The following is a 25,654-nucleotide window of genomic DNA, read 5'->3' as shown; positions in this document are numbered from 1 at the left end:
TCAGCTCGCCACCACTCACTCAATCTCTTTGTCTCACTTTCCTCCTCCGTGTCCCCCTCTTATTCTTTTAGTTTTGCCTTTGTCTTTCACTTAAACAAACCATTTAGACCACAAGCTTTCTATAAAGGAGAAACATTTGGAAATACCCAAATTAATCTTTGTTACGTCATACTTGATATGTGGTAATGAAACCTTCAACTTGGCAGTAAAATCAGGCGATAGTTAAAAAAAACAGCAGAAGAAATGTGGCATGAAATATTTTACGACGTGCTTATGGAGAAAAAAAAGAATGCATCTTGATGGAAGTTGCGGCCCTTTGGTGGGTTTTGTCGTTGTGACGTCCACGCGTGTTCTGGGCCAGAATTTGGTATTGCTTTTCTTTCTTTTTGTTATTTTCCTTCATTGATATTGTGTTATAGCTTATTGAGACTGTCACAAGTACTATTTTTTAAGTTGCAAGTATTCTATGTGTTTTTAAATCAATTATTTGAATATTTAGCCACCAAACTGTCACATTCTCTGGATATTATAATGTGTTAATGTTACATAACGTTTACCACAGCCGGTCTTAGTTTGTGTCTTTCAGATCTGCAGCTTGTCACTTAAACTACTCTTACACTTCTCTTCACGTTATGGGAAATGCAGTCAATCGACTCTATCTAACCGCTTCTGGCAGACTGAATTTTTCTTCATTCCAGTACATAACATAACGTAATCCAGAGGGTTCAAAGGTCATATATACATCACATAGTTATGAATTTGGTATTTTATCAATTTCCCACACCGCCTGAATGCAGCATTATTTTCTGTTCATACACTTGTAGCTTTGTGCATACAGATTTGAGAGAATTTGCTCCAATTTGTAGCCTCCACTTCTGTTAATGTTAATAGCTTCCAATTGGATTCAAAGTAGATCCTGAAATGAAACTTAAAACATGGAAATCTTTACAATACGTCCTGTCTAATAGATGTCGGTAGACGTCACAAGTCATAAGTGCGCCTCATATTCACAGAGTGTTATGGCACCAAATGAAATTCAGGAGCGGCCGGCCTTCGTCCCCAGGGGATTACAATGGCCTTTGTTATTAAGAATGCCTTTAAGAATAACATCAAGTTAACTACATTACAATATAATAAATCTATTGCTTAAATGCTCTCGTTTACATTTCCTAAAGAAAACCTAACTCGAGCAAATTCAATCCAATATTGCTCAACTTGACTGGTGCTGACACGGCAGTTTGAACAATAGGTTATATAAGTTGTAAATGTATGAAGCGTAAATGAGGATTTCAAATGAAGCGGTGTTAAAACGTCTCCGTCCTGCCTCGGCTCTGTTTGGCAGCTGCGCTCTGCCTATCAGGAATATTGGTTTCTCCCACTATCTGTAATTAGCAATGATCAAGAGGAATTATAAGCGGTGGTTAACAACACTGGACCCCTCAATGACCCTGATAGATGGTCAATTATAGTGATCAGGTCATGGCGTTTATTGGATTTAAAGTGGCAGTGACGGGCCCTTTTGGCCCAGCGTGGGTAATTATCACATTTATGCATGATTTAAGACGACAGAGTATAACGGGAAGGACTTGACTTAAATTTAATCATTTTCTTATCTATGTATTTATGCAAGAGTTAACAATGGATGGCTATGTGTGGAATAATGCAATGAGACTAGGATTAGTGTGATGTTCACGTACAGACGCCATGCAGGAGCAGGTCACATCAGAGACTGGAGGGAAGACAACTTGTCTCACAACTGGATTTATGTCCGAAAAGATGTTTTTATGACTGATTTGATGATCTCGTGGAAGTAAATAGTTGTATAAATAATACAGTCATGTATAATTCAGTATAGAGCAGCATTTTTAAATCATATTCAAATCTGTGTTACAGCTTTCTGTTTTTTTGATGATGATGATGTATTTCTCTATATTTTTGTCAATTTATCAAACTAAGACACGAAGGCAAATATTCAGGCATGTACATGTTGTGCATTTCAGATCCAGATATTGGAATGTTCTGTAATGACTGCTGATCTGGATCTCGTTTGATCTGGATGTAGTAGATTGAATCACATACTCAGATAGAGGGGTCATATTCATGGCATTGCTGTACATTAGTAAGTTAGGCCAGAAACGTGCAACTACCACCATACTACTCGAGACTCTAGTGTTTGTCTACTGTGCTTCAGGCAAAGATGCAAGTAATATGTATGCATGGATGAAATTAAGGATTCTTTCATCTGAGTCGTATGTGCTTTATCGGAGTATGAGGAAGAAGAGTCTGCTGCCACTTGAGGAAATGCATGTGTACCCCCATTATGACACATAGATTGTTTACATGCTTGAGTGAATTCATTTACAATCACATATCTTAGGTCAGTCATTCAGATTCAATGTTGATTTATGGCCGACTTCAATCTAAATCTAGTGTTTACATGACGGAAAAATTATTTAGTATAATTGAAGTTTTAACTTGCATTTAGACATATTCAATATAGAGGTACAAAGATTTAGTCTTAAACACTCATGGACCTATATGACATTGTCTGGAATACCACAATGAATCAGCATAATATATTATTTTACATACGTAGCCGATTATAAGGTCGTGATGGTAAAAGTCTGTATTTATATTGGCAAAAAGAAGCTATATCAGAGGTGTGCTTGGCCTTGGTTGAGGTATGAGACCTCTGAGTGCCCTCCAGCATTCAGACTTTAAGTAGAACTTTTTTAGATTTGTTGTTTATTTTATTGTGACATCTGCAAAGAACTCGATTTTTTTAGACTAAAACATTTCACGGTCAGCAGCCTCTAGTTTTGCTTGCGGGGGGGGTACACCGATAGAGAGCAGATGCTACACACCAATCACAGATGTCAATACATTTTTCTTTTCCTCCCCATCATCCATTATTCTCTGCCTGTTTCGCAGAGAAGCATCGGGCACTCACGGACAGCTCTCTGAATCCAGACACCTGAATACCATCAAGTGAAGAGATGCTGCTCAGCTCCTCTGGTAACGGAGGGAATACATCAGTGCCTTGTTTATTTACTTTTTCCACATGCCAGAAAAGGTCAGAGTCAGAGGATTATTCTGCTCGGCCCCAAGTAGAACTCAATAAAAGCACGGCAATGAAAACAATATCATCCATATTTTAAACAGCTGGCACCTAACAGAGGGAGCCTTACACTAGGGTGCCAATTATTCTACATCTCAGGGTTTTGTAGCAAACCACAGCAGCTCAGGTGTGCTTCCAAAATCAAACTCTTACTTCACTGATGTACCTCGTTTGCAGCATCACAGACAAACCATCATTAACATTTCAGCGCATTTTAATGGTGACCCACTAACTTAATGCTGAGGGGGGAATGCAGATTTATTGGGTTTTAAATGCAGATGTTTTTCAGGCTGTGAGTGTGGTTGTTTTCCTAGTCTGGGTTTGTTTTTCCTCCATGGACTTATTAAAGTCAGTGCAGCACAGTCTGTGCTCTATAATCCTGATGTATTATTAATCATGTCTTCCTGTGCAACTCCAAAAAAACCCTTTTTGATTTTTAACGTGGAAATGCGCTGAATTTGAAATTGAGCTGGCTCCGGGGTGACAGGATGCTTTATTTTCTTGCCATTACAGAATCCAAAGCAAGTACATACAATGCCGGAGTTGTATACTGTTAGAAAGATTTTGTCACAGTCGATCCGGCGTCTATAGTAAGTGTAACGTGCATGAGCGCGCCGCTTCAGCTGTAAGTTCACAGCCTATAATCGTATTGCAGAGACGATGCTGGCAGGATCATAAAGGAAATTTCCCTCCTGATTCTGCTGGATTTGTCAGGATTTTCCTGCGCTGGATTGAATTGTCACATTAATTGTCATAATGAGGTCTTTTCTCCACATTGATTCAGCTGACTGACGACTTGTTTCATCCATATTTTCCTCCCCTGGGAACTTTTCTAAATGCCATCAGTTGCCACATGGAAAGTAGATACTTTCTCTTACTTGACCTGTACAGTGGAGGTTAGTGTGCATACCTCCACAAAGGCTGAACAAGCTTAAAGAAATTCAGATCTTTAGCAGGATCCAAACTAAAATGCACACATTGACATTTTGTAAATATGCTGAATTTATAAAATGGAGATTGATGTATTTAACACCCACTTAGAATATTAATCACTCAGTGTGTTCGCATGCAGGTTAAAACTTTGATTATATTCCAGTTAAGGCAATAATTTTTTCTAACGCCATGCAGGCAGCAAGATTATATTAGAATTTCTTAGCTTGCCCTATGGAGTGACAGACATAGATTATTATACATCCCAAATTAATATATCGGACACCCCCATATGCTTTCCCTTACCAGCTGCACTCTCCTGACACACCTCATATACATTTTACATACATATTTGCCTAAAATGAAGTGTGTGTACAAAAGGCAGTGATTCTAAAACATTCTGGATCAAATACTGAATCAGAATCCACTTCAACTGCTTATTCAGCACACAGGTGAAAACATAATAAACATTTAAATAGCATGTACATGTCTGTTTTGCACCAAATCGTATCCAATCAAAATGTATTTTCCTTATCTTCAGCCTATTACCTTTAATGTAAATTTAATAAGGCTTCCCCTCATCCATGTTCATCTCTGTAATGAATGAATAACAAAGATATAAAGTGAATACAGGTTGATCACTAATATAGAACTCTGCAACAGTTTGGGAGTCATTCTCACAAACAACACGCCACTGGGGCCGCCATGGCAGGTGCTCGTGGCGTTTCCTCTCCCTTTTTTGCCTCGGTTGGGTAAGATGATAATCCAACCCTCGTCCACTGACAGGCTGCAACATGATTCACTTGGACAGTGACTGACTGCACATCCAATTTGTTTCAACTCCGGAGCAGCGGCTTATTATCTGAAATGCATGAGATGTCTGTGCATGAGAGGCGTGATCAGCTGGGGCATGCGCCGGGGCTGCTGGGAAAGTAATCAATAAGGGATTGTCTCTTGTAGTTTAGGCCGACACATTATGACAGAGCTGAAAATTAAACAGGCAGATATTAATAATAATGGAAATCAGAGGCTCATGGGTGAGATGGGGAGGAGGGGGAGACTCAAAATATGTATCGCATTCAGCTGTGGGTGTACGTGTGGGAGGGGGTTGGCGGGTGAATGTACTTGGTATTTTGGTATGTTTTCCTCTGTGAAACTATGAAAAATGAGACGCGAATGCAGCGATGGCATCGCGTGCGTGTCTATGAAAATGATCCTGCATGATATAGAGGAGTGCCAAATATTTAATGATGCTTTTTTTCTCACGCAACACTAACCGCATTGATTAGAATACAAAAAAGACGAATCTGCGCCATTCACCAAATTGAACTTTGGGGTTCAGCCAGTCAAAGTTCACTTCAGATTGATGCTCACAATAAGCAACAGATGAAATGACACGAGGGGAAATAGGTTGTGACAAGTTCTTATTTAATGTTGACGTTATCCCAGCTATACTTGGCTATCCTTGGCGCAGAAATGACATATTGGAAGTATTTGCACTATTTTTATGTGTGTTTCAACGCTCAAGATGACACAACAAACCAAACCAGGCGCCTCGATGCGTGATTTAAAGGTGGCCATGGGCAGGAGAAAGAAAGAGGGAAACAGAAGAGAGAAAAATAGAACATCCCCCTGCCTTGTCAATTAGCCGTGGCAATCCGTTTCTATTGTTTAAAGAATGTGGCATTCTGGTTGTGGGTGGGGTCGATTGTGTGTGTCTGTGTGTGTGTGTGTGTGTGGGGAGTTAACAAACTGCATTACAGGCCATTATAGATGCAGCGTCATTGATTATTTATGCCCTTATAAAGCGCCTGGCTCCCGCGATGGACCCGGCTCAGATAAAATGTTCCCTGTAAATCACTGCAGCAAACAACACATTCAAATACATAAGAGAGTTGAGTGACAAAGTCCTGTATGTTTAATAGATGTAAAAAAAAAATCTCGCTTTATTCTTATTAAAATAATAACTCCTGGTATTTCCCTGTTTCTTTGACGTACATATCCTGGAACAAAAGAATTAGACGGTAGATCAAATCCGTCCCAGAGACACGTTTGTTCTCTCTGGTTATTCTGCATTTACTTAGCAGTGGAGCAGATGGTCGCTAGCGGCGGCACTCACAAGGTAGTCAGCACTTTTTCTTTCTTTTTTTTTTACTTTGATGTTATAGGTTCCTGTGTCGGAGCAGGACCTTCTCCAAACAGTCGCCTCACCATGGGAATATTCCCTCGGAGATATTAATGGTCGCCCTTGCCGAGCCGACCACCTCAGCACAAAGCCCGCTGGGACACAGAGCAGCAAATGTCACACCTCTCAAAGCCACGCTCGCTTAATGACACTACACTGACATTGTAACGCTTCCAAAAAATTCCCTGAATAACACATTTCAACCTCTTACCCTGCTAAAAAAGCCTGTGTAGTAATTTGACACAGCGACCTCTGACCATTTGTTATTGCTAAGATATATTACTGCACTGTACTGTATAGGTTAAAAGGCCTAAATGTCAAGCGCAAAAACTGTATGTAGAGAAAAATATGTGAAATGGATGATAAGTGACAAACCAACAGAATTGCACAGAGGTAAAGTAAGTCCATATTGGACACACTTCCGAGAGCAGGGAAAGTATGAAAGAGAGGACAGCATCTTGTGTCATCCATCTTCCTTAAACGCTGAAGCCGTGACAAAGTGGATGGAGAAATTATGATAAATGATAAGATGTATTTAGTCAATACCTGTAATTCTCTTTTCTTCACTCCGCTCTGTTTTCGTCTGCGCGCTGTTTGGTTGGAGAGACACCCGCTCATTTAAATACCGACGCTCTTTGAAGGCCAGATTGTGATCAAATTGAAATGGGCATTGTACGTTGTTAATATCAATATCTCCATTTGGGAGATGGAGTGTCACGCCGCCGTTTGGTGGATTTGTATCTTATTTACACAGCGTGACAGCCATACTGTCTGTGAAGGCCTTCATGGTGTTTAAGAATAACAGGCTTATTGTTCTGCAGTAAATATTACTTAATGAGGGAATTGAACAAAAGATGCAATAACAATGTGCCAATGTGGAATTCTGTATGTACTGTAGTATACATACAGTGTGCAGTATTCACACCATATAGTGAAGATACCACAACTGTGTGTTTGAGAGAGAGTGAAGTAGTGGGTGATGTATATGCACATACACTTTACTTTACACTATATACAGTACTTTATACTTTGTCATTTTAGATAAATGTATTGATTTGTTTAAAACCACTTTTTCACACTTTGTCTTCACCTTTATGTTCACATATTTTCCATTTATCATAATTGTTCACTGCTATTTCAATATAGCATAAAACATCATTTGAATAAAATAAACTGTAGTCTTTGTAAATCAACAAATTTAGCATTTCAGGAGACGACGTACGTAGATGTGTTTGCATACAGGAGCAAATAGATAGATGAACTTTATGCAGGCGCCCCTAGCAACCCGTAGGACTCACTAGAGATATGAACCCTCAATGTTCCCAAATGCAAAGGCTGCTTATACACCTTTTGACCTTTTGACTAATAGCGTTAACGATGACTGCCTTGCATTTATTAGTCTTTAGTGACGCCTGTCCCCTTTCTGATATGTGTGTGAGAAACGTTGATAAGGGTTTCTTTGAGGAATCTTTACCAAATGATAACGACAAATTTGGACTCTCAGTATGTAATTCAGTACTTAGACTATCTCTGATCTTAATGTTGAACCTTGTTCTATGGCATTCTTGTGCTTTGTCAGAGGTCAGTAACTGTAGAGGTTCGGTTAAACTTCTGAACGCTCCTCAGCAGCATGGAGACCTAAAGCTTTGAAGACAAGTTTTGAATTTAGTTTGTGAATCTGAGCCAAATACAGACATTCAACATAATTCCCTCAATCCTACATTATTCTTCCCATAGTGCCTACATGCATTCCGCTTGAGTTAATATCTTTGTTGAAATCATTGTTATATAATCCGTATGTAAGCCTCAATTTGTTGTGTGTTCCATCAGGTAAAAAGTGGAGCTCTAGGCTGGCAGTGAACTCAGTGAGGTGTGTGTCGGTATGAGCTGCGCTTGGAAACACCAACATGACAGGACGACGAGTAAGAAGCAGCATGCAAAACAACATAACGAGTACACACACGCGCGCCTCAAAACCGCCTCCTCAAAATTCATAAAGAATTTCTGTTTTCCACACACGATACCAGAGGAACGGCTCATTAGACGAACCAGTAGCGAGTGATTGAATGATGAAGTGATGGACTGTGAAAACACTGTAACAAAATGTTTCATGGACGCCATCGGGCTCAGCAACAGGTAGTTTACTGCGTACTCAGTGGACGCCAAAACCTCTGCCTGCGCTTAAACACACACAGTAAAGGAATCCAAAGGGAAAAGGACGAGGACATGGGACACGAGCAAAGGACGAGGGGGATCACATTGCCCAAAAAATGTTTGCAGAGCCGATTTTGAACACCGTTGTTGAGGTTACTATTTATCTCATGCCAGCCAAGTTGGCACGCACATCTGGCGCCGGGTACTTAGTGCAATTATTTATGATTTCCTCCAAGATTTAAAAGCTCTTCGCCCGGCCTTGTAATGCAGTAACTGATTGCACTGCTAATGTAATTAAGGGGAGATTATGATGTCCACGTGGCACACCAGATGGTGGCATTCACAGCGATGGGGGAAGGCACAACTGGCACACCACTGCACAAGGGCAGTGAGGCGCAGTCAGTCGGAGCAGTCCAGACTCCCCACCAGACGGAGGAAAGTATATGTGTGTGTGCGCGTGTGAGTGTGCGGCGAGCGTGCGTGCCTGTGAGTGTAGGGGTGTGTTTGATGTTGAGTTGAGTTATAAAGTGTGAGGCGGTAGGAAATATGAATGTATATAAAATAATCCCAAAGAAATTACCCGAGTCAGACCCGTGAGACGCAAACCTAAATATGCGTCGCGGCTCAAACAAAGCCCCCACCCACCCACTCACCCACCACCACCACCCCACCCTGCTCTGCTGGGATTTTAAGAAATCCATCAATTTTTGGCCGTGATTTGTTGCGAACAATCTCGAAATGAATTAAACATTTTCAACTTATGCACTTCCATGCTTAGCCAAGGAAACAGATGGCATAAATGGAAAATTAAATCACATTTGGCAAAGCCATCGCGCTTCAGGAGATTTTTCAACCGACGAGGCAACAATGAGACGAGACCAAACTGACCTTTAATTACAAAGAAAGCGTGGATATTATAAAGCCTGTGAGTTTGTGTCCTGCGGGGGCAGTAAGGGTGGCTTCTTAAAGCACGTTATTATACACTATTCAGGAGACACGGAGGCTTTATATGTGCAGACAGCAAACAGAGGGGGGGGGGGGGGGGCGTGGGGGGCGAGGGTCATATATGAAACCAGACCTGCAGATTTCTACACGGCGCCGTAATGGGTTCACACGGGTGACGGGGACATTCGGGCAGCACAGGGGTGGAGGGGGGGTACGGGCGGGGAGCGCAGTAGATTTCCCAAGCTGAAATCATGGATATTATTACTCTCAGGGTGGCCACGCAGAAATCTCCATCTTCAGCCCCCCAGACCGGTGTCAGCAAATTACAGAACACAGGCAGTGACCTTTGCACGCCGGAGAAGGAAACCTGTTTAGGGTTTTTTTATCCTTTGGGCACAAAAGTTGTTCACAAAGGTGTCGTTAACGTCCAGCAGCTCCTCTGTCATTCACTGAGCACCTCTCACTAACTCACTCACTAACTAAGTAACCTGTGTTTATCCTCACTGGAGCTCAATCTGGACAGTAGATGTCCAGGGGTGCTCATCACCGTAATTTAAAATGTTTCCTTTTTTTTTGTTTACATACTTTTACTTTTATTTTTATTGTTATCATTATTTGTATTTACTTATCACCTAATTGCCAAGCCTAATGTCCAACCATTAGTTTAAAGGTGAGCAGCGAAATGAATAATGTGTGTGTGTGTGTGTGTACCTAGAGGATGTAGCATAAAGTATACATGAAGCAAAGCCTGAACAAAGAAATCCTACTTTTAATGAACCTACGCTGTGCTGCTCCCCCACAGAAACCTGCCACGAGCATCATTCATCTCACCCCGCAATCCTCGCCGTGCAACGTGCCGCACATTAAAACACTGTAATAGCTGATGGCTTTCACAGTTAGCATGTGTTGCTGATAACTCCAGATTCTCAATGAGCGTTTCATCACCTATTCCATAATTAGACCATTACTTCAGCAGGTGCAGCTCCTCTCAGTCTCAGCGTGTGTACGTGTATGTGTGTGTGTGTGTGTGTGTGTGTGTGTGTGTGTGTGTGTGTGTGTGTGTGTGTGTGTGTGTGTTTTCCCGCTGACACCTGAGGTTTTATCTTATCAACTTCAGCGCTGCCACAAATTCTGCGTAAAATGAGCATGCCTGTTACACTGGGCTGTCAACACCTTGATGTGAAAGCGTGTGTTGGTGCGGCGTGTGGGTGAACTAGATGGTGATGATGGTGGTGATGGTACGGTGCTGGGTATGGGTTTGGGGGGGGTTTAGCTGATCTGCAGAGGAATCATTGTAGGAATCAGGAATTATTTGTCTGTGATGAAGGCAGAAGCTCTGAACATGCTGAGTTGTTATGGTATATGATGTGAAACGGGCGGTTTGGCAGCAGGTTGGGCCTCTTTATGGTTGCTGTTCTGTCAACCATACACAATAATGTTCAGTTTCAATGACGGGCTCCATCACTCTCTCATTGACGTACACATAAAGGTTAGAGTAACTCTTCCTCCCCAGACAGCTGATTTAAAGCCGGTTTGTCGTGAACAACAGCCAGCGTGAGGCCTCGTGATTTGATTATGTTTATTAGAAGCTGCTTAATTTGCGTGATGCTTGCAAACGATCCTGTCGAGCTCGTAATCAGCCGTCTGCACTGGTGTGATCGCCTGCTGCTCCTTTTTCCATTGGTTGGAATTGCTCACATTGGCTCACTCATTGGCTGCAAGATTAACCTTTGACCTGTACTGGGCTGTCCATTCACTAGAACACTTAATTGGCAAACATATATAGCTTTTGGAAACATATTGTGGATACGGATGGACAGGAACTCTGCAACAGAAGAGTCACACCTGCTGAAGTAATGGAGTGACTGATGAATCGCTCAATCAGTGTGTGTACATGCATGGTAAAACCTCAATTGTACTGCAATTAAAGCAAGAAACACAGGATTTTTTTAACTTTGTGACAGACAGCGATCTTGAAGTCAGCATGGACACTAATAATAATCTTAGTCCAAGTAAACTGCCTCCGCATTTCCTCAATGGGCCTCAACAGCAAAATCCCTTTGATTCCATCCATGTCCTGTATATACAGTAGGCCATGTACACGTTACAGTACAAATAATCAGTATTTAGAGGATTTATTGTTATTTGTTCTGATTTCAGAGCAAATATAACTTCAAACTTCAAAGTAACATCGCCAGAAAGTTTCAATTAGTAACAATAACTTGGGTTGGATTAAGTGTGTGTCTGACCAGCTGGTGATCTTCAGACCCACAAGCCCCACCACAATTTGTGCGTTTCTAAAAAAGGGAAAATAAATGGACCAAACAAAGAGAAAATAAAGTGGCCAAAACAATAAAGGGCAAAGATTGTTTCATACCTTGATAGCATTTTAAACAAGCAAGAGCAAAGATGAGGATGTGTTGCCTCCTTGTTTGGTGCACATTCACAGGAAAGAGGTGAAAGTTTCTGGAAATTTTCCTTTACTCTGAACTCACCTTCCAAAGTAGAATTAAAATGAAATAGAATGAACACTGTGATAGCATCAAATGAAGCGATGTAAGCCATTAAACACGTTTCAGTGTGTGTGTGGGCCGCAGTGCAGACACTGCCCTGGCATATGGTGCACTGTCACCAAACAGAGCTACATGTTTTGTGATTTGAATAAATTAGGATAATAGTTGTGAAATGAAATAATTTATTTGATTGGGTAACAAATAATAAACTCGGCGACAGGAAAGCATCTGTCACCCTTCGCTATGTTGCAGCAGTGTGAGCTCAAAGAGGGCGTTTTTCAACTTTTCTGTGGCGGGAGATGTACAGCCTGGCGTTGCGGCACAGCTAAGACGTCGCGCTGTGTCTTACTTTGATCTGATTACAGTAATGACATGTGATGATTAGAGAGACAACCCACTGTCAGGAGGCGAGACCCTCAGATATACACACACGTAATCGTGGTCATTTAGTGTGGAACAACCTTAATGTAGTTACCGCCGCCAAATTGGATCTCAAAAGTTATTGCAAAGAAATACACCCGTGAGTCAGTGGAACAGCGTGAGCCCGGGCTTTTCTTCTCTACTCTACCCATCCACACTACAAAATGCACAATTCACGTTTACATATGTGCAAAATGTATGTTTAATATCCTCATGGCCATCTGATAGTCACCATTAACTAACATTATTCTGTATTTTTAATGGGCACATACTAATTTTAAAGGTGTACTCTGCAATCCAATCCCAAACACAATGGCTCCTCAGTTCCATTGATCAAATGACATTAGAATTTGCACCTTTTATTGGACAATATTGGATATTTGGTCTTGAAAATATTGACAGTGAATGTAAAGGTAAATATTGGTAGAAACACATTAATGAATCATTCCTCATGTTAAAATACAATCTGTGTTGGCCTTTCCAGCGGCATTCCCGGTCCTAGGATCAAGGCAATGCAACAACACACGGAAAATGTAGGGTAAGGACTGGCCTGGGAGAGGAGCTGCTGGCCTAAATTCTGCTAGAACGCACCATTCCAGAAATAGTTATGACTCAGTTATTTTCAGCAGAACAAGCTTGTTTGTCTTTACCTCTCCTTGAGACCAACACGCAGGAGAATGGAAGTTGCTTTGTAAAATTGTTTATTTTTAGCTTTTGTCAGGTATGGCCTATATGCCCCAAGTGCAACTGTGACAACCTGCAAATACTCCTTTCCTACTATGTCATACTCTGCATTATCCAAGTTCTCATCGCCCTTTACTCAACATTGCTCAAATCACTTAGTCTGCATAGCTGACTAAGTGATTTGACTGACAAACAGCCTGTGATGTCTTCAAATGCTCCATGATATTATCCCATGAAGTGAGACACAACTTTGAAGAGGCCCCTGCTGGATTCCTGCTGGATTTAAACCGAGGACCTTCTGGCTGTGAGGCGACTTACCAACAGTGCTGCACCATGGTAACGGCAACAGGTACAGTGATGTGCTGTTTTTGCTTTCTTATTATTATTTGCAAATTGCTTTTATTTTACCTTTGAATATTGTGATGTGGATGGTGATATGTGTTTGTAGGGGGATACCAAGCAAACAGAGAGGGGGAATGTTGAAAAGAAAGTTTAAATCCAACATAATTGAAATGTTAAAAAATAAATAAAAGGTCTGAGAAAAATAAAGGCATTTCGTTAAATGAAAACCACGAGAAACTAATCAATAACCGAACAAAAACGCAAAATAATAATACTCGTTTAAATGAAAAAATTAGATTTAATTAAAAAGTCTGGGTGAGTCGTGACTCCTGCCGTGGATACCATGAGCGTCAGAGTTGCCACCGTTATGCGCAGACCGGTTTGACTCTTGGTTAATCATTGAGCAATGATAACAAACACCCGGAAGCATTGACGGCGTGCATGTTTGGGCTGCGTGAAGTCCAAAGCTGAAAAGCAGACAGGTTGTTTTCATTGAGGTAAGAATAGCAACGAGACAGTGGTTATATATCGCTTTATTCATATCGCTGCTAAACTTTTAAGTTACCTGACAACTTCGCCCTGTACATACCAGTCTCGGAAATTAAATTTGACCTATTTGTGTTACAGATTGATTTAACTTAAGTTCTATTAAATTTGCTTTAATATTTGCCTCTATTTCTGTCACATGTAAGGGAGTAATAATAACTAATATAGAGGAGGGCGTTTATTTCTCCACAAAGAACATTTGCATCATAATATGAAATATTGGTGCGTCTTTTTGACCTGCGAAGTTGTGAAATTAACAGTTGTGAAAAACAAAATGTAATTAATTAGGCAAAGTTAATTACCTAAACGCTGAAACAGCTTTTTAGGTGATATGCAAACCCCAATTCCGACGACTATAATTAAGCACATGTAAATATATGAATGCTAATTTTTAAGACTCGTGACTACAGAAACATGTTGAAATAAGAGAAAAACTAGATATTTGACATACCAATGATGAGAGTTGTTCCTCTAGTGACCGAAGGGTCTAGGTTCAATTCCCAGCCCCCCGATAGTGCCTCTCAGACACTGAACCCCTGCATGCTCCTGATGTGCAGGTTGGCTCCTTGCATGGTGTATAAAGCTTTATTTTCTCAGTTGTAGACATACAGGGAAATGAATGAAATGTTAGTTATGGCCTTGTGATACTTCAGGAAAACACTCCTGTTTTTGTCTTTGCAGGCGGGAACACACTTTGCCTGTGTACTTCTTTGCTCTTTAAGTCTCTAAGCTCCAATGTTTTGTTGGAGAACAGAACTGATGGTGAACAAATGAATGTTCCAAACAGATCCCTCATTCTATTAGCTAATTTGCTATCCTGTTTCATTTGAATAAGTACAGCTATCTAGCATTTGTTAAGGAGACAGCTGTTTCTGGACTAAATCCCCTAATTTGATCAACTTAATTGCAATAGATTCCGTAAACATCAAGATTGAATGCAGCAACTTTGTCAGTTAGTACAAGAATGCTTTAAAGTTAATCTAATAAAATTGCATATAGGAACCTTTGCAAAGCCACTTACCCAGTAAAAGGCTTGCATACCCATTAGGCTAAAATTCCCTCAGACAGGAATAGATAGCAATTGATTGGGACTTCCTTGAAAATATGTGACCCCCTCCCTGTAATTTGTGATTTGGTGAAGCCATTGGTTGGTCTCCCGATGTTTTCTTCGTCAGTGGTCTCACTTGTCATTTGATCTTGGATTAGGAGGTCACTTTTTCTTCTCCATTCTAATAAGCTTCAAAGAAGTCAATACAGTGGTGTTTAGGTCATTCTAGTGAAGATAGAACTGTCCCGTTCTCTGCTCCACTCTCAAGGGTGTAAGGCTCAATTCCTTTAATGCGTGGCTTTTGTGTACAAATTCAAATACATTTCTCTGCTAAATTAGACAGAGGCAAAAAATGCTAAGGACCAGAAAACCTCAGATTTCTGTGCAATATGCAAATAAATAAATATATGTGGCACATATGGCATATATGCTGCATACATTGGGTTGTTTGTAGCAGACTGTGTAAGTGTAGTCTTTATCTGTGCTTAAAGTTGGATTGCAAGAGGGAAAAAAAGCTGTGAACTAAAGACTGCACTCAATGATTATACCCATTGTCAATTAATCTGTTGATTATTTTATTATTACTTGTTTCAGAAATTCCCAAACTTGAAGAAAATGTTTGCTGTTGCCAAATTTGTATTCAAATTACAATGTTAAATTCAGGAAAATTAGCCAATTACCAGTTACCTTTGAGCAGCTGGACACAGATTGTTTTGTCATATTTCCTCACTCTATGTGTAGAAGTGTACAAGTCTTCTGCTGTGATCAGCTCATTGATTCTGCTTTTCTCACAGAGCTTCACGATGTCTGACGTGTTGGATCAACCTAGAGTGAACGAGCAGCTGCCCTCAGACCCCATCAGTGCGGTCGGAGTGGTTGCATCACTTAAAGCACCTGACGACTTCTTTGTTGTGAGTATTCATTCTGTATGAATTCATTCTGTGTTGTGCTGTAGCTGAAATGTGTTTGTTAGTTTCATAGTTGGAAATAGGGCTACTTTCCACTCAAAATCTTCAGTCTGAGTACTGAACTAAATGTTTTTGGCAGAAATCTTGAAGGATCAAAGTCTGATCAGCCATGAGAAAATGATTAGATGAGTTCTTGGCTAAGTCCTATATCTCTGGTGCCCAACAAAATGGAATTGTTGTATCTAACACAAAACAATGGCTTTGGCAGTCTTCCAAGGTAACGTTGAGTTTCAGATGACTTATTCATAAAGTTTACTTTGATTCGGGGGGGAATCTTCTTCCTGCCATGAATATTTTGCTCTGCTTGTGTTCTAGACACACCAGAGGCAAAGATTTAATGATCTTTAATGGCCATCAGAATCATGTAACTTTGTCCCTGTGTTTGGTTTCTATACAAATGCCCCAACAACCCCAAGAGTAACACAAGGCATCAAGTAGAACAGGATCCATGATCGGCCTCTTAGTTGTAAGTTGGAGAGAGTTAAAAAGAAGATTGTGCAAATTCACCAAAGCAAAAAACAAGCTGAAGGGCAGATCCCTCTTCCTCCTTCTCTCTTCCTATCCACTCCACTTGTTTCATTCACCCTAGGCCTCCCCAAACCAGGTCTCTTCCCCGTTTTAGCTCTTCCTGCTCCGCCCCACGTACCCCACTTGTTCTAATCCCTGGCAGATGATGGTGGGTTGGCATCGAAACGGAGCCATTGGCAGGGAAACTGCATGCACGCAACGTCGTGACAAACGGAGAAAACCCCTTCAGACTTCCTCCTCTGCTGCTCCAGCGCACCAATACATTTCAGCTGATGTGCAAATACTTTACATATTCTGCAGGGCGTAAACGTTGTCACAGGCTGTCGAATGGAATTGGCTTTCCTCTGCAGTAGATGTTGACTAAAGTACAAAATAAATGGTTTTGTCCACCTTCAGGAAGTAAATGTGAATGGTAAACTTGGAAGTCTTTTTTTAGAATTCATCTGTAAAATGCTGTCTCTTTACCCCAAATTTCAAACAGCAGATCAAGGGGCTGATGAACTCTTTTGCGTTGTGTTGCAGTGTGCTCACATCTCTCAACTTAAGCAGGTTGTTCCAGCACAAGAGAGCACAGATCAAACATGGCTCCACAGGGATGAGGAGCTCTGCTGAAGCACCAGCAGCCACCCAACATCAAACACCACAAACACAAGTCAGACACAAACACACGCTCACCAAGGGTTGCAAAACGGGTTATGTGTGTGGTTCAAATTCACCTGAGCATTTGACGTGGTATACCCCTGTGGATTCATTAACATAAAATATGTTAATCTGCAGAATTTTAGCACAACCTTGAGATCTGAGTCCTCTGTAATTGGCTGGGACATCCGGGGATTGAGATTAGAAGGCTCGTCCGTTTTGATGGAGTGAGATCAGTGTTGTGAGGAGCAGGTGGTACGTAAGTGTTCTTAAAGTAAGCACAGCTATCGTTCTTTGTACGGTGAGCTATGAAGTCAGTTTACCAGTTTTTCAAAGCCTTTTTCTGTTTTCAACTTCTCTCTATGTTGTAGCGACTTGTTAGTTTCTCGGTAATTCTGTTATTTTTCTCCAGCTGGTCTCGCTCCCCAGAGATCCTTGATCGCGTGCCTTTGCATCCTTTTATTTACAGCTCTGCCTCACAGTGCTCCATGCTAACTCACTGGTGGTGTCTGTCTCCAGAGATGCTTCACAGGAATATTCAGCACCCCCTAAAGACTTGTTTGGTAGCGAGCTTTTAGATCAGCCTAAGTGCAAGATTTTCGGAATTGGCAGTTGAATCTGTCATCACTGTTTAAATCAAGTGATGCAACCGTGTTTCTGTCTGAGCTGGGAGAGGTGATGCGTCTTGTCAGATGCACTGTGCAGCGTTTTCAGTGTGACGCTGGAGTCAGACGACGGCAGAATTGGAAGTATCAAGATGCAAGCCACCGCAACTTTCCTGGTGCATTTTCTGCTGTGGCTCAGCAGTTAGTGTTTCACATTCAGGCTGCGTCGCATCCCTGCTGCCGGGGGCTGTGGCAGGATGATGCCTGAGGTGCCTCCTAGGAGGACCGTGCCCTCGTTACTCCTCAGCTTGACTTTGGGTTTCACAAAGCGAGCCCTTTGTTTACGCTGACAGGATGAGCTGGCTACTGACCTGGAAAAAGTGGCCAAGACGGGTTGTCTTGTAAGGAAGAGGGAGCCCGGTGATGTATAGGCTCCTTCTGGGACCTTTCACGGCAGTGCCGACGGAGACGCCCCACAATCCCTCTTTCTCTCTCTCATCCCACTATCTATCCACGCTTTGCCTCTCGAGTCCCTTTACAGTCAGTGGTGGTTTTGCATGAATCTCTACATGCCACGTTTCCCCCCACCCAGTCACCAGGGTCATTCATCATTATTGTCAAGGGGGTAATGTGTGTGGGTGGGTGCAGAGATCTATGACTTCTTCATTTGAATGAACCTCATTAGATTGACTCTTCTTTGTAAAGGATCCCTTTGGAAAATAACTCTGGCAGTTATTTAGGCGATTCTCACATGATAGCCAATGGAACATGACGTCTCAGCCAAGCATGTTTGCTCCAACGATGGAAGAGTGTGTATGATGCAGTCTGCTGGATCTATTTCCCTCCATCATTCTGCCCCGCGTACCTGCGTCTATGGAGCAGCACAGTGTGAGACCCTCAGCGTGTCTTTCTTTCGTGGGGGTTGCACATGCTGTCAGTATTATGTAATCTGTTGTATTTTTAATGACATTGCTGTTCATTTGTAATTGGGCTGTGCTCACGTCTCTGAATTTAGATTTATATCAACACACACATGATGTTGGTCTTATTCCCTTGACTTATTCTGTCTCAATAAATAATACATAGAATCCTCACAGGGGTCGGTGCATTAGATGTGTTCAAGGTGCCCATGCGGTTTTCTCCGTTTGCTGAGGTGTTGTGCTCAAGAGATACTACAAAGGGTTAAAAAAATAAATAAATGAAATTTTTATATATATGTTCCACATTTACCTCCAACATAATCTCTGCATTTCCTCCGAAAGCACATTGAAGTTTGGTTTTCCTTATTAGAGCAGCTCCTTGTCAGGGCGTCTTTAATCAGCCTGGTCCCAAGGGAGGATATTTTTAGCCACCTTTTTGGAGGCTAAGACTCCTTTACCCACGCAGAGCACTAATGAGATGGAGCGCGAGTGTAGGCAAGCGTTAATTAAGGCTAGTATGCAAGGGAAGAGGCAAAAGCAACACGCTCATGGCATACATACATTAACTTTATCCCACCTCCTGCACGCTTTTTTTCCTCTCTCTTGTTTTTTTTCCTCTCTCTTTTTTTCACGTAGGTTGCACAAACAACAGATGGCTCCGACGCCGACCTGTGGAAGGACGGTTTATTCAAATCCAAGGTCACTCGCTACCTGTGTTTCACCAGGAAAAATGTAAGGGTGAACATAAACTTGTTCCTATGCATTGTCTGCTTAGCCGCCCTCCTGCTCGCTTTCCTGCTGCCGGGAAATCTCTCTGCACTTTGCACTTTGATCACCCAAAGGCCCATTTTTAAGACCGGCACTGCCTGTGCGACATATTATGGATCTGCATGCATATTCTAGATGAATAATACCTCAGTGAGATATTTTTGATGTTGCAGGTCCTCCGGAGAATATTATTTATGTTTATTCATGAAATAACAATGGGCTGTGTTTTACTATTCCAATTTATTCAATTAACAATGTCCCCATAGAGGCTTGGGATACCGAGCAGCAATTCATGAAAGTTGATGCACGTGAATATGAAGCTATTCCTTTTTATGTGAAAAGTGACACCTTAAAAGGTCTTTTCCACATGTTTGTGTCAGAAACAGAGCCCTTAATGTGAAAAGCAGTGAATATTTGAACATTTGCTAATTGCTGGTGGGTCATTTATATTCTGACCACTGACTGTTATTGCTGTTTCGTCTCTGCAACAACTGGCATATTGTTGTTTCTGTAACCTTGGACTGTTACTGGCTGTATATTAATTACCTCCCCTTAAGGCTCCTACAGAGTGTGCAGTTTTAGGCTGTTGATTAGCAATTATGAGAGAATCCTGTTGAAATTGGCCATTGAAAGTGATGATCAGAGGTGACAATGAGACACAGGGGGCCAGTTTAATGCTTTTGCAACCATAGATGGCCGGAGACAAAATTCCAACACTGTCTGAGTTTCACACCCAAAATCTCACAATGTGATTGCTGCACTAACCAGCTGATTGGAATATCGCACTAACAACTAACTAACAACTGTATCTCTCCTCCTCCTGCTGTTTGAGGTTTTTCACTGCTAATGTTTATTTTGTATTTCACTATATTACTAGAGTCTGTGTAGTTATTTTTCATTTTTGTCGTATTGCTAAGAATCACCAAGGATTCATTGCAAAATCTTAAATACATCCAACTCCGTATATCATACAGCCTGCCATGGATAATGGCTACAATTTTATTAAACAGTATCTTGTATCACACAGTTGCAGGTGGTATTCTTTGCGAGTACATACTGTGAGATGTTTTTTTTGCATAAATTTGGCTCCCTGTCGTTGTGTTACCATTGTGCAGTAGCTCAGTATTTAGGATCGAGTCTCTGTTGCATCCTCTAAAAGCCCCCCACCTCCTCACACACACTCCTCTGTTTAGTTTATAGCACACAAATAGCATTCCCCTAGTTTCCTTTATATTATCTTAAAATGTGTGTCCACATTGTTTTAAAGACTTTGACATAGATAAAACATGACAGAGCCATCAACAAAGGCTATTTTGTCTGCCAGTCAATGGAGCCCCCACTGTAATTGTCTATGACAAAAACAGATTCTGTAAAATTAGCCCCTGAATTATGCTGGGGGAAGTAAATAGTTTGTGATTTATCATACTCTGGATTGGAGGTAGATAGCCCTTTTGTCACATCCTGATGGAAAAAATCTCCCCAGCAAAAGGAGAAAAAACTAAAAAAGGTTTCATGCATAGTAATAACATTCATCCATATTCCTCCTTAAGTCAGTATAAAAACTATGAATAAAAAATGTCTCTAATGGTAATGACTGTCGGGCAACTGCGGCAGTGGAATCCAGAGCCTTTCGGACGCATCAAGTCACGCCTGGCTTGCCCCACTCTCCACCGCCGCGGTGTATTATTGCAATTTATTATGGCAAAAAATGAAAATGTAATGGGAGGCAGGGAAGAGTCATGCTTGAAAATGTCAACTACACAGTCCCTGATTGTTTTTAACCAGGCCCGCTCTGTTGATCAGGCTGCCTGCTCTGCCGCTCATCACGCCTCCGTTTCTCTCCAAAAGGTTGAGAATGATTAGAAGTTCGCAGATGCATACTCTCATTGGCAAAAAAAAGAAGCTATTAGAGAGTAATTACTTCCACCATTTTGTCAAGGCTTCTCTTTAGAGACATCCCAAGCTTTTAGTAAATCATCGAATCTATTATCTCCACGATTTTGTGCTCTTAAGCTCTTTTTCCTGTCTTTTAAAACTTGATTTTGCACACGTGTAACATCTGAAATACACAGGATCCCAACGTTGTGGTGGACATGAAGGTGCTGGACATAAAGGAAGTGCTGCCGGAGGGCTTCACACCTGTGCAGGACACATTGGACACCAGTAAGTAAACAGTCAATAGTGACCATAAGCTCCCTCACCCCTCTCCTTGTTTTCACTCTCAGACCAGCTTATGCGCAGGTCCTTAGGGGCAGCTTTGCTTGAGATAGTGAATGTTTTATGGGTGCAGGTTAGCTTAATTTATGGCAGACTGTGGGAATAAAATAAACATTTTGCCCCGGAGGTACAAGAGAAGAGAATCATGAGTCATTGTTTATCTCAGCTGGAGCCGTGCTTTTCTTTATGAGGGGCTTATTTATTTATGTATTTATTTGGGGAGAGGACGAGTGGATGGGGGTTATCTAATATTAATGAAATGCATTCCCCAATGCTTTAGTGCTTTTTGAGTGCTATGTATCCACCACCACCCCCCCTCACTATCCATGCCTTGGAAATGTAATAATATTTTGGTGTGGGGAGTGAGGACAGCTTGTTTATTATTTTTATTATCATTGCATTTACACTGCACTTTGGAGTGTTGCAGGGGAAATAAATGAGCGAGGCACAGATGCAATATAAGAAGCCATGGCCATGCTTTATTTATTTATTTATTTATTTTGCCAGAATGAAGAAAAGAGATTATGTTTTGTTTGGCTGTGGTGTTATTTAATGTCTTATTGCTTTATGTGAATCCATGTTTAATGTATACATGTGCCATTATGCATGAGATCTATCTGGAATAATCCCTGTTGTGCTCCATAGCTGATGGAGGGCCCGCTTACTTCTGTCAGTTCACCCTTCCAAAGTGGTAAAAATGATAATAATACTTGTAGGTTTCCTGGCTTTTCTGTCGTCCTGTCCGTTTGCCTTTGAGCAAAGAACGTCACCGGGAAAAGCGGCGTTAGTTAACGCGTCGCCCTCGGACTGGTAATGACTGAAGTACAAGCGGAATCTGTGAATGTATATCTTTCCTAGAGGCTCTGGAAGTGCAAAGATGTGGGGGGTTTTTTTAGCTGGCGCGTGAGGGAAGACAGAACGTCTGGCTTCCAATTCCTGCCTGAACAACGTCTGTGTGTATGTGTGTGCACCTGACTTATCAGAGGAACCTGCCACGAGGAAGAGGAGGCTCTGTGTGAAAATCATCCCCCGTGCAGCTGCCGTCACCGCCATATATGACATACAGCTCATCGCCAAGTCCAAGTACCATCTTGTTAACTACATGTGTATAGGGTGAGAGCGCTGTGGCCCTCTGTCTCTTTTTCTTTATCTGCATTAATTAACGTTTGAGTCGTCATTTATATGTTGTGAGTTTTCTAATTCGACTGTCTGGCCGCCTTTTCACAGTGAGATAAACAGCATGGGGATATGGTATAGGATGGGAGAAGTCCTGCAGAATCAGGCGAGCAGGGGAGGAGGGGCCAAGACGGCAAACAGCGACATCCCAGCCCCCAGCCACAGGTAACTAGACTCGTGACAAGTTTGATTTCACTATTTTCTAAATTCCTTTTTGATTTTTTCCAGGTTCAGTGTTTTTTAATCCAGATTTTAATCACATTTTTTATTTTTTATCGATTGTTGTTTTAATCAAGTGCTTCACAACAGAGCTTCACAGTATGAATGAAAACATGGACATAAAACATGGATCAGAGTTGTAGTTGAAGCAGTGAACAAAGTGTGTGTTTGTGTGTGTGTGTGTGTCTGTGTCCGTGTCCATTCTTAATTTGTAGCATGTACCTTCCCCTTTTGGAGGTGTGCTATCCTCGTTCTCTAAGTGAGCCTCATCTTCGTAATTTTTGACACAAAACGACATAAACATAAGACAGTCACGGTAATTAACTTTTACATGTGTGTTTATGTGAGATATCTCTGTAGTAATTGTCGGATTAGTGGAACTTGTTGGGCTGTTCGGACGTGAACCAGGGAAGACCCCGTTACATTTTTACACTGGTCAACCTCACGGTGGCGCTGTAATAACCACTTTTTGTTCACCATAAGAACACAATCCTTAGGTCCAGCTATGCAGCCATTCCCATTGGAGGACTTCTCTACCATGGTAGAGGTATGCCTGTCATTTACTCTACTCCATTTTCATGGCTGAATTTCAGGATTCCATCCCTGTTTTCTGTGCGGCAGCAGAAGTTCAGCTTTCCTGCCTCTTTCTTTCCTGCTCTGCACTGTTGTTCCAGTGTACTGCACCATATGTATGACAATGAAGACACAAGCAATTGATCACTCCTGGGCAATCTGCCGTAAAGGTTGTGACTGGACAACGAGGCAGCAAGGGCGAGCCGGAGAGAGAGGCTAACTAGACAGGATCCGCTGAACAAGAACCGTAGTTCAATGAGGGCTAAACTCCTGCTATTTGTGGTGGCGTCCCAGGAGGCAGAGAGGCAGGTCGCTCTCTGACTGCGGTGACAGGAGTGTTGTACCGTGCAGACAAAGAGGAAGACTTGTAGCCCGGAGAGGGAGCGACAGCTGCAGAGGAAGGGAGGAGAGCTCCCAAGATCTCCGCCATGCTGGAATCTGCCTCCCCCACCCTCCCCCTTCTGCTCTCGCCGCTCTGTCTTCCTCCGCCCAGGGCCCAGAGAGAAAGAATCAACCCCTTTGTACTGTGTCCAGATCAAACAGCTCAATTATTTATCACAACCAAGAACTGGGGGGATTTCCACAGCAAATTGTAAATAAACAATTGAGACTCCTTCAGCATGGCAGCAGAGAGGAGAGTTTTGGCACGGGCGCGGACAGCTTTGCCAGCTTGAAGTGCTTTGCTTTGCCATCCTGTGCTGGGCTGAGTGGAAAACCACAACAGACCAGAGCGGTGGGATGCCAACAGTATTCAAAGTAAAGCTGCTGTTCACATAGCCACTCGGCGGGATAACGACAATGAAACAGAGAGAGATGTGTAAGAGACAAAAACTAAACCCGGCTGATGGGCAGAGTTTTGTGAAGCGTCCATGTTGGGTTCGGGATCTTTGAAGGGATGAGAGCTCGGCCCGTCTGCGCCTTCACAACTCTTTCGGGTAATCCTGAGTTCTTTTGAAGCCCACTTTCAAGTTGAGGTTGGAATAAATTGCACCTGGAAGCAGCTCACCCCCACCCCCCCTGCTGACGCCTGCTGAGATCACAAGCTGCTGTTTTTGTATTAACATTTAAATTTAGTCGACGATTTCTTCTACATTTTCCTTCTTTAATACAGAGGGCACATTTGGAGAGTGTTTATCTGGGAGGCTTTCACATACAGCTATGGGTATTTTAGTTTTCAAGATATATATTAGATGGTTTGACACTAATTCATAAACACAGTGGCCAATGGTGTGACTAAGTGGTGCAGTACAGAGGCGTGGACTCAACTTGTACTTGAGACTGAACACAATGTAATCAAAGAACACCTAAACTCGGCTTTGAAGCCACTGAATTATGACTTCACTCGAAGTTGGGCCTTGACTTTGAGAGACTCGACAACTTTCCCAAACCAAATTTTTCTGTCTATAATCTATACAGTTTTTATAGTCATGGGTACCTTTATTTATCTGTAAAGTAATAAACCAAGCACATTATGGCTCATTTAGGACTTTGACTTGTAAGTTGAGGGGTAAAGACTTGAGACTTACTTTTGACTCGGTTCCCCCCTCTGCTGTATCTGTCAGCGTGTAGAATCACTTTATTCATATGCGGCGTGTGGAAATTCTCCGCCGCTCCTTCGGGCTATCTATAACAACTTTATGGCCTTTGGAGAATAGCACCTCTTAAATTTAAGTGCTCTTTACAGTCGGTGGAAAAGATGTTTTAAATACAGTCAATAATGTGTAAATTTTTAATGACCCTTATAATTTTGAAAGCCGCAGTGATCCCTCTCAAATGTTAAAGTCGCCTCAGGCAACGGGAGCTTGTTAGTGTTGTGTACCGACGTAAAACGCAAATCAGGCTCTTCGGCAGTATAGAGTGGCGGTGGAGTAACTGCAGGATATTGCATCAGATATGGTTTATTCAGTGTGTGATGTACACACTCATTACACTCAGGCAGAGGTGTTTTAATGTCCTAAGGTATTGTCTGTTTATATTTTTGTTGTCAGCTGAAAACCGTACATATCCACACAAAAAAAAAAGAGTTATTAAAGGATCATCCATTTTCTCAGTAAAGCATACAGTCAGTACACATAAAATTTCAGTTTAGGTAAGAAAAGGAGAGACGGCTGATGTAAAGTAGTTATTTCTTATAGGCTCAGGCTGTCGCGCCATAT

The 25,654-nt window shown here is 41.8% G+C and overlaps 1 protein-coding gene across 1 annotated transcript in view; it reads left to right on the top strand.

The window, feature by feature from the left end:
- Positions 1-13,702: 13,702 nt before the first annotated feature.
- Positions 13,703-25,654, top strand: part of mvb12bb (multivesicular body subunit 12Bb) — a 32,525-nt gene continuing 20,573 nt past the window's right edge. Inside the window, exons 1-6 of the mRNA XM_076154325.1 lie at positions 13,703-13,788; positions 15,680-15,796; positions 19,182-19,277; positions 21,386-21,476; positions 22,514-22,643; positions 22,758-22,871. Of these exons, the coding sequence (XP_076010440.1) occupies positions 15,689-15,796; positions 19,182-19,277; positions 21,386-21,476; positions 22,514-22,643; positions 22,758-22,871 (539 nt within the window). The 5' untranslated portion in view covers positions 13,703-13,788; positions 15,680-15,688. The remainder of the gene's footprint in view (positions 13,789-15,679; positions 15,797-19,181; positions 19,278-21,385; positions 21,477-22,513; positions 22,644-22,757; positions 22,872-25,654) is intronic.

The sequence above is a fragment of the Genypterus blacodes genome, unplaced genomic scaffold, assembly GCF_046128005.1.
Source record: "Genypterus blacodes isolate CSIRO-AG114 ecotype Tasmania unplaced genomic scaffold, CSIRO-AGI_Gbla_v1 ptg000061l_1, whole genome shotgun sequence".
NCBI classification, from domain to species: Eukaryota; Metazoa; Chordata; class Actinopteri; order Ophidiiformes; family Ophidiidae; genus Genypterus; species Genypterus blacodes.
This window is presented reverse-complemented; position numbering and strand designations above follow the sequence as displayed.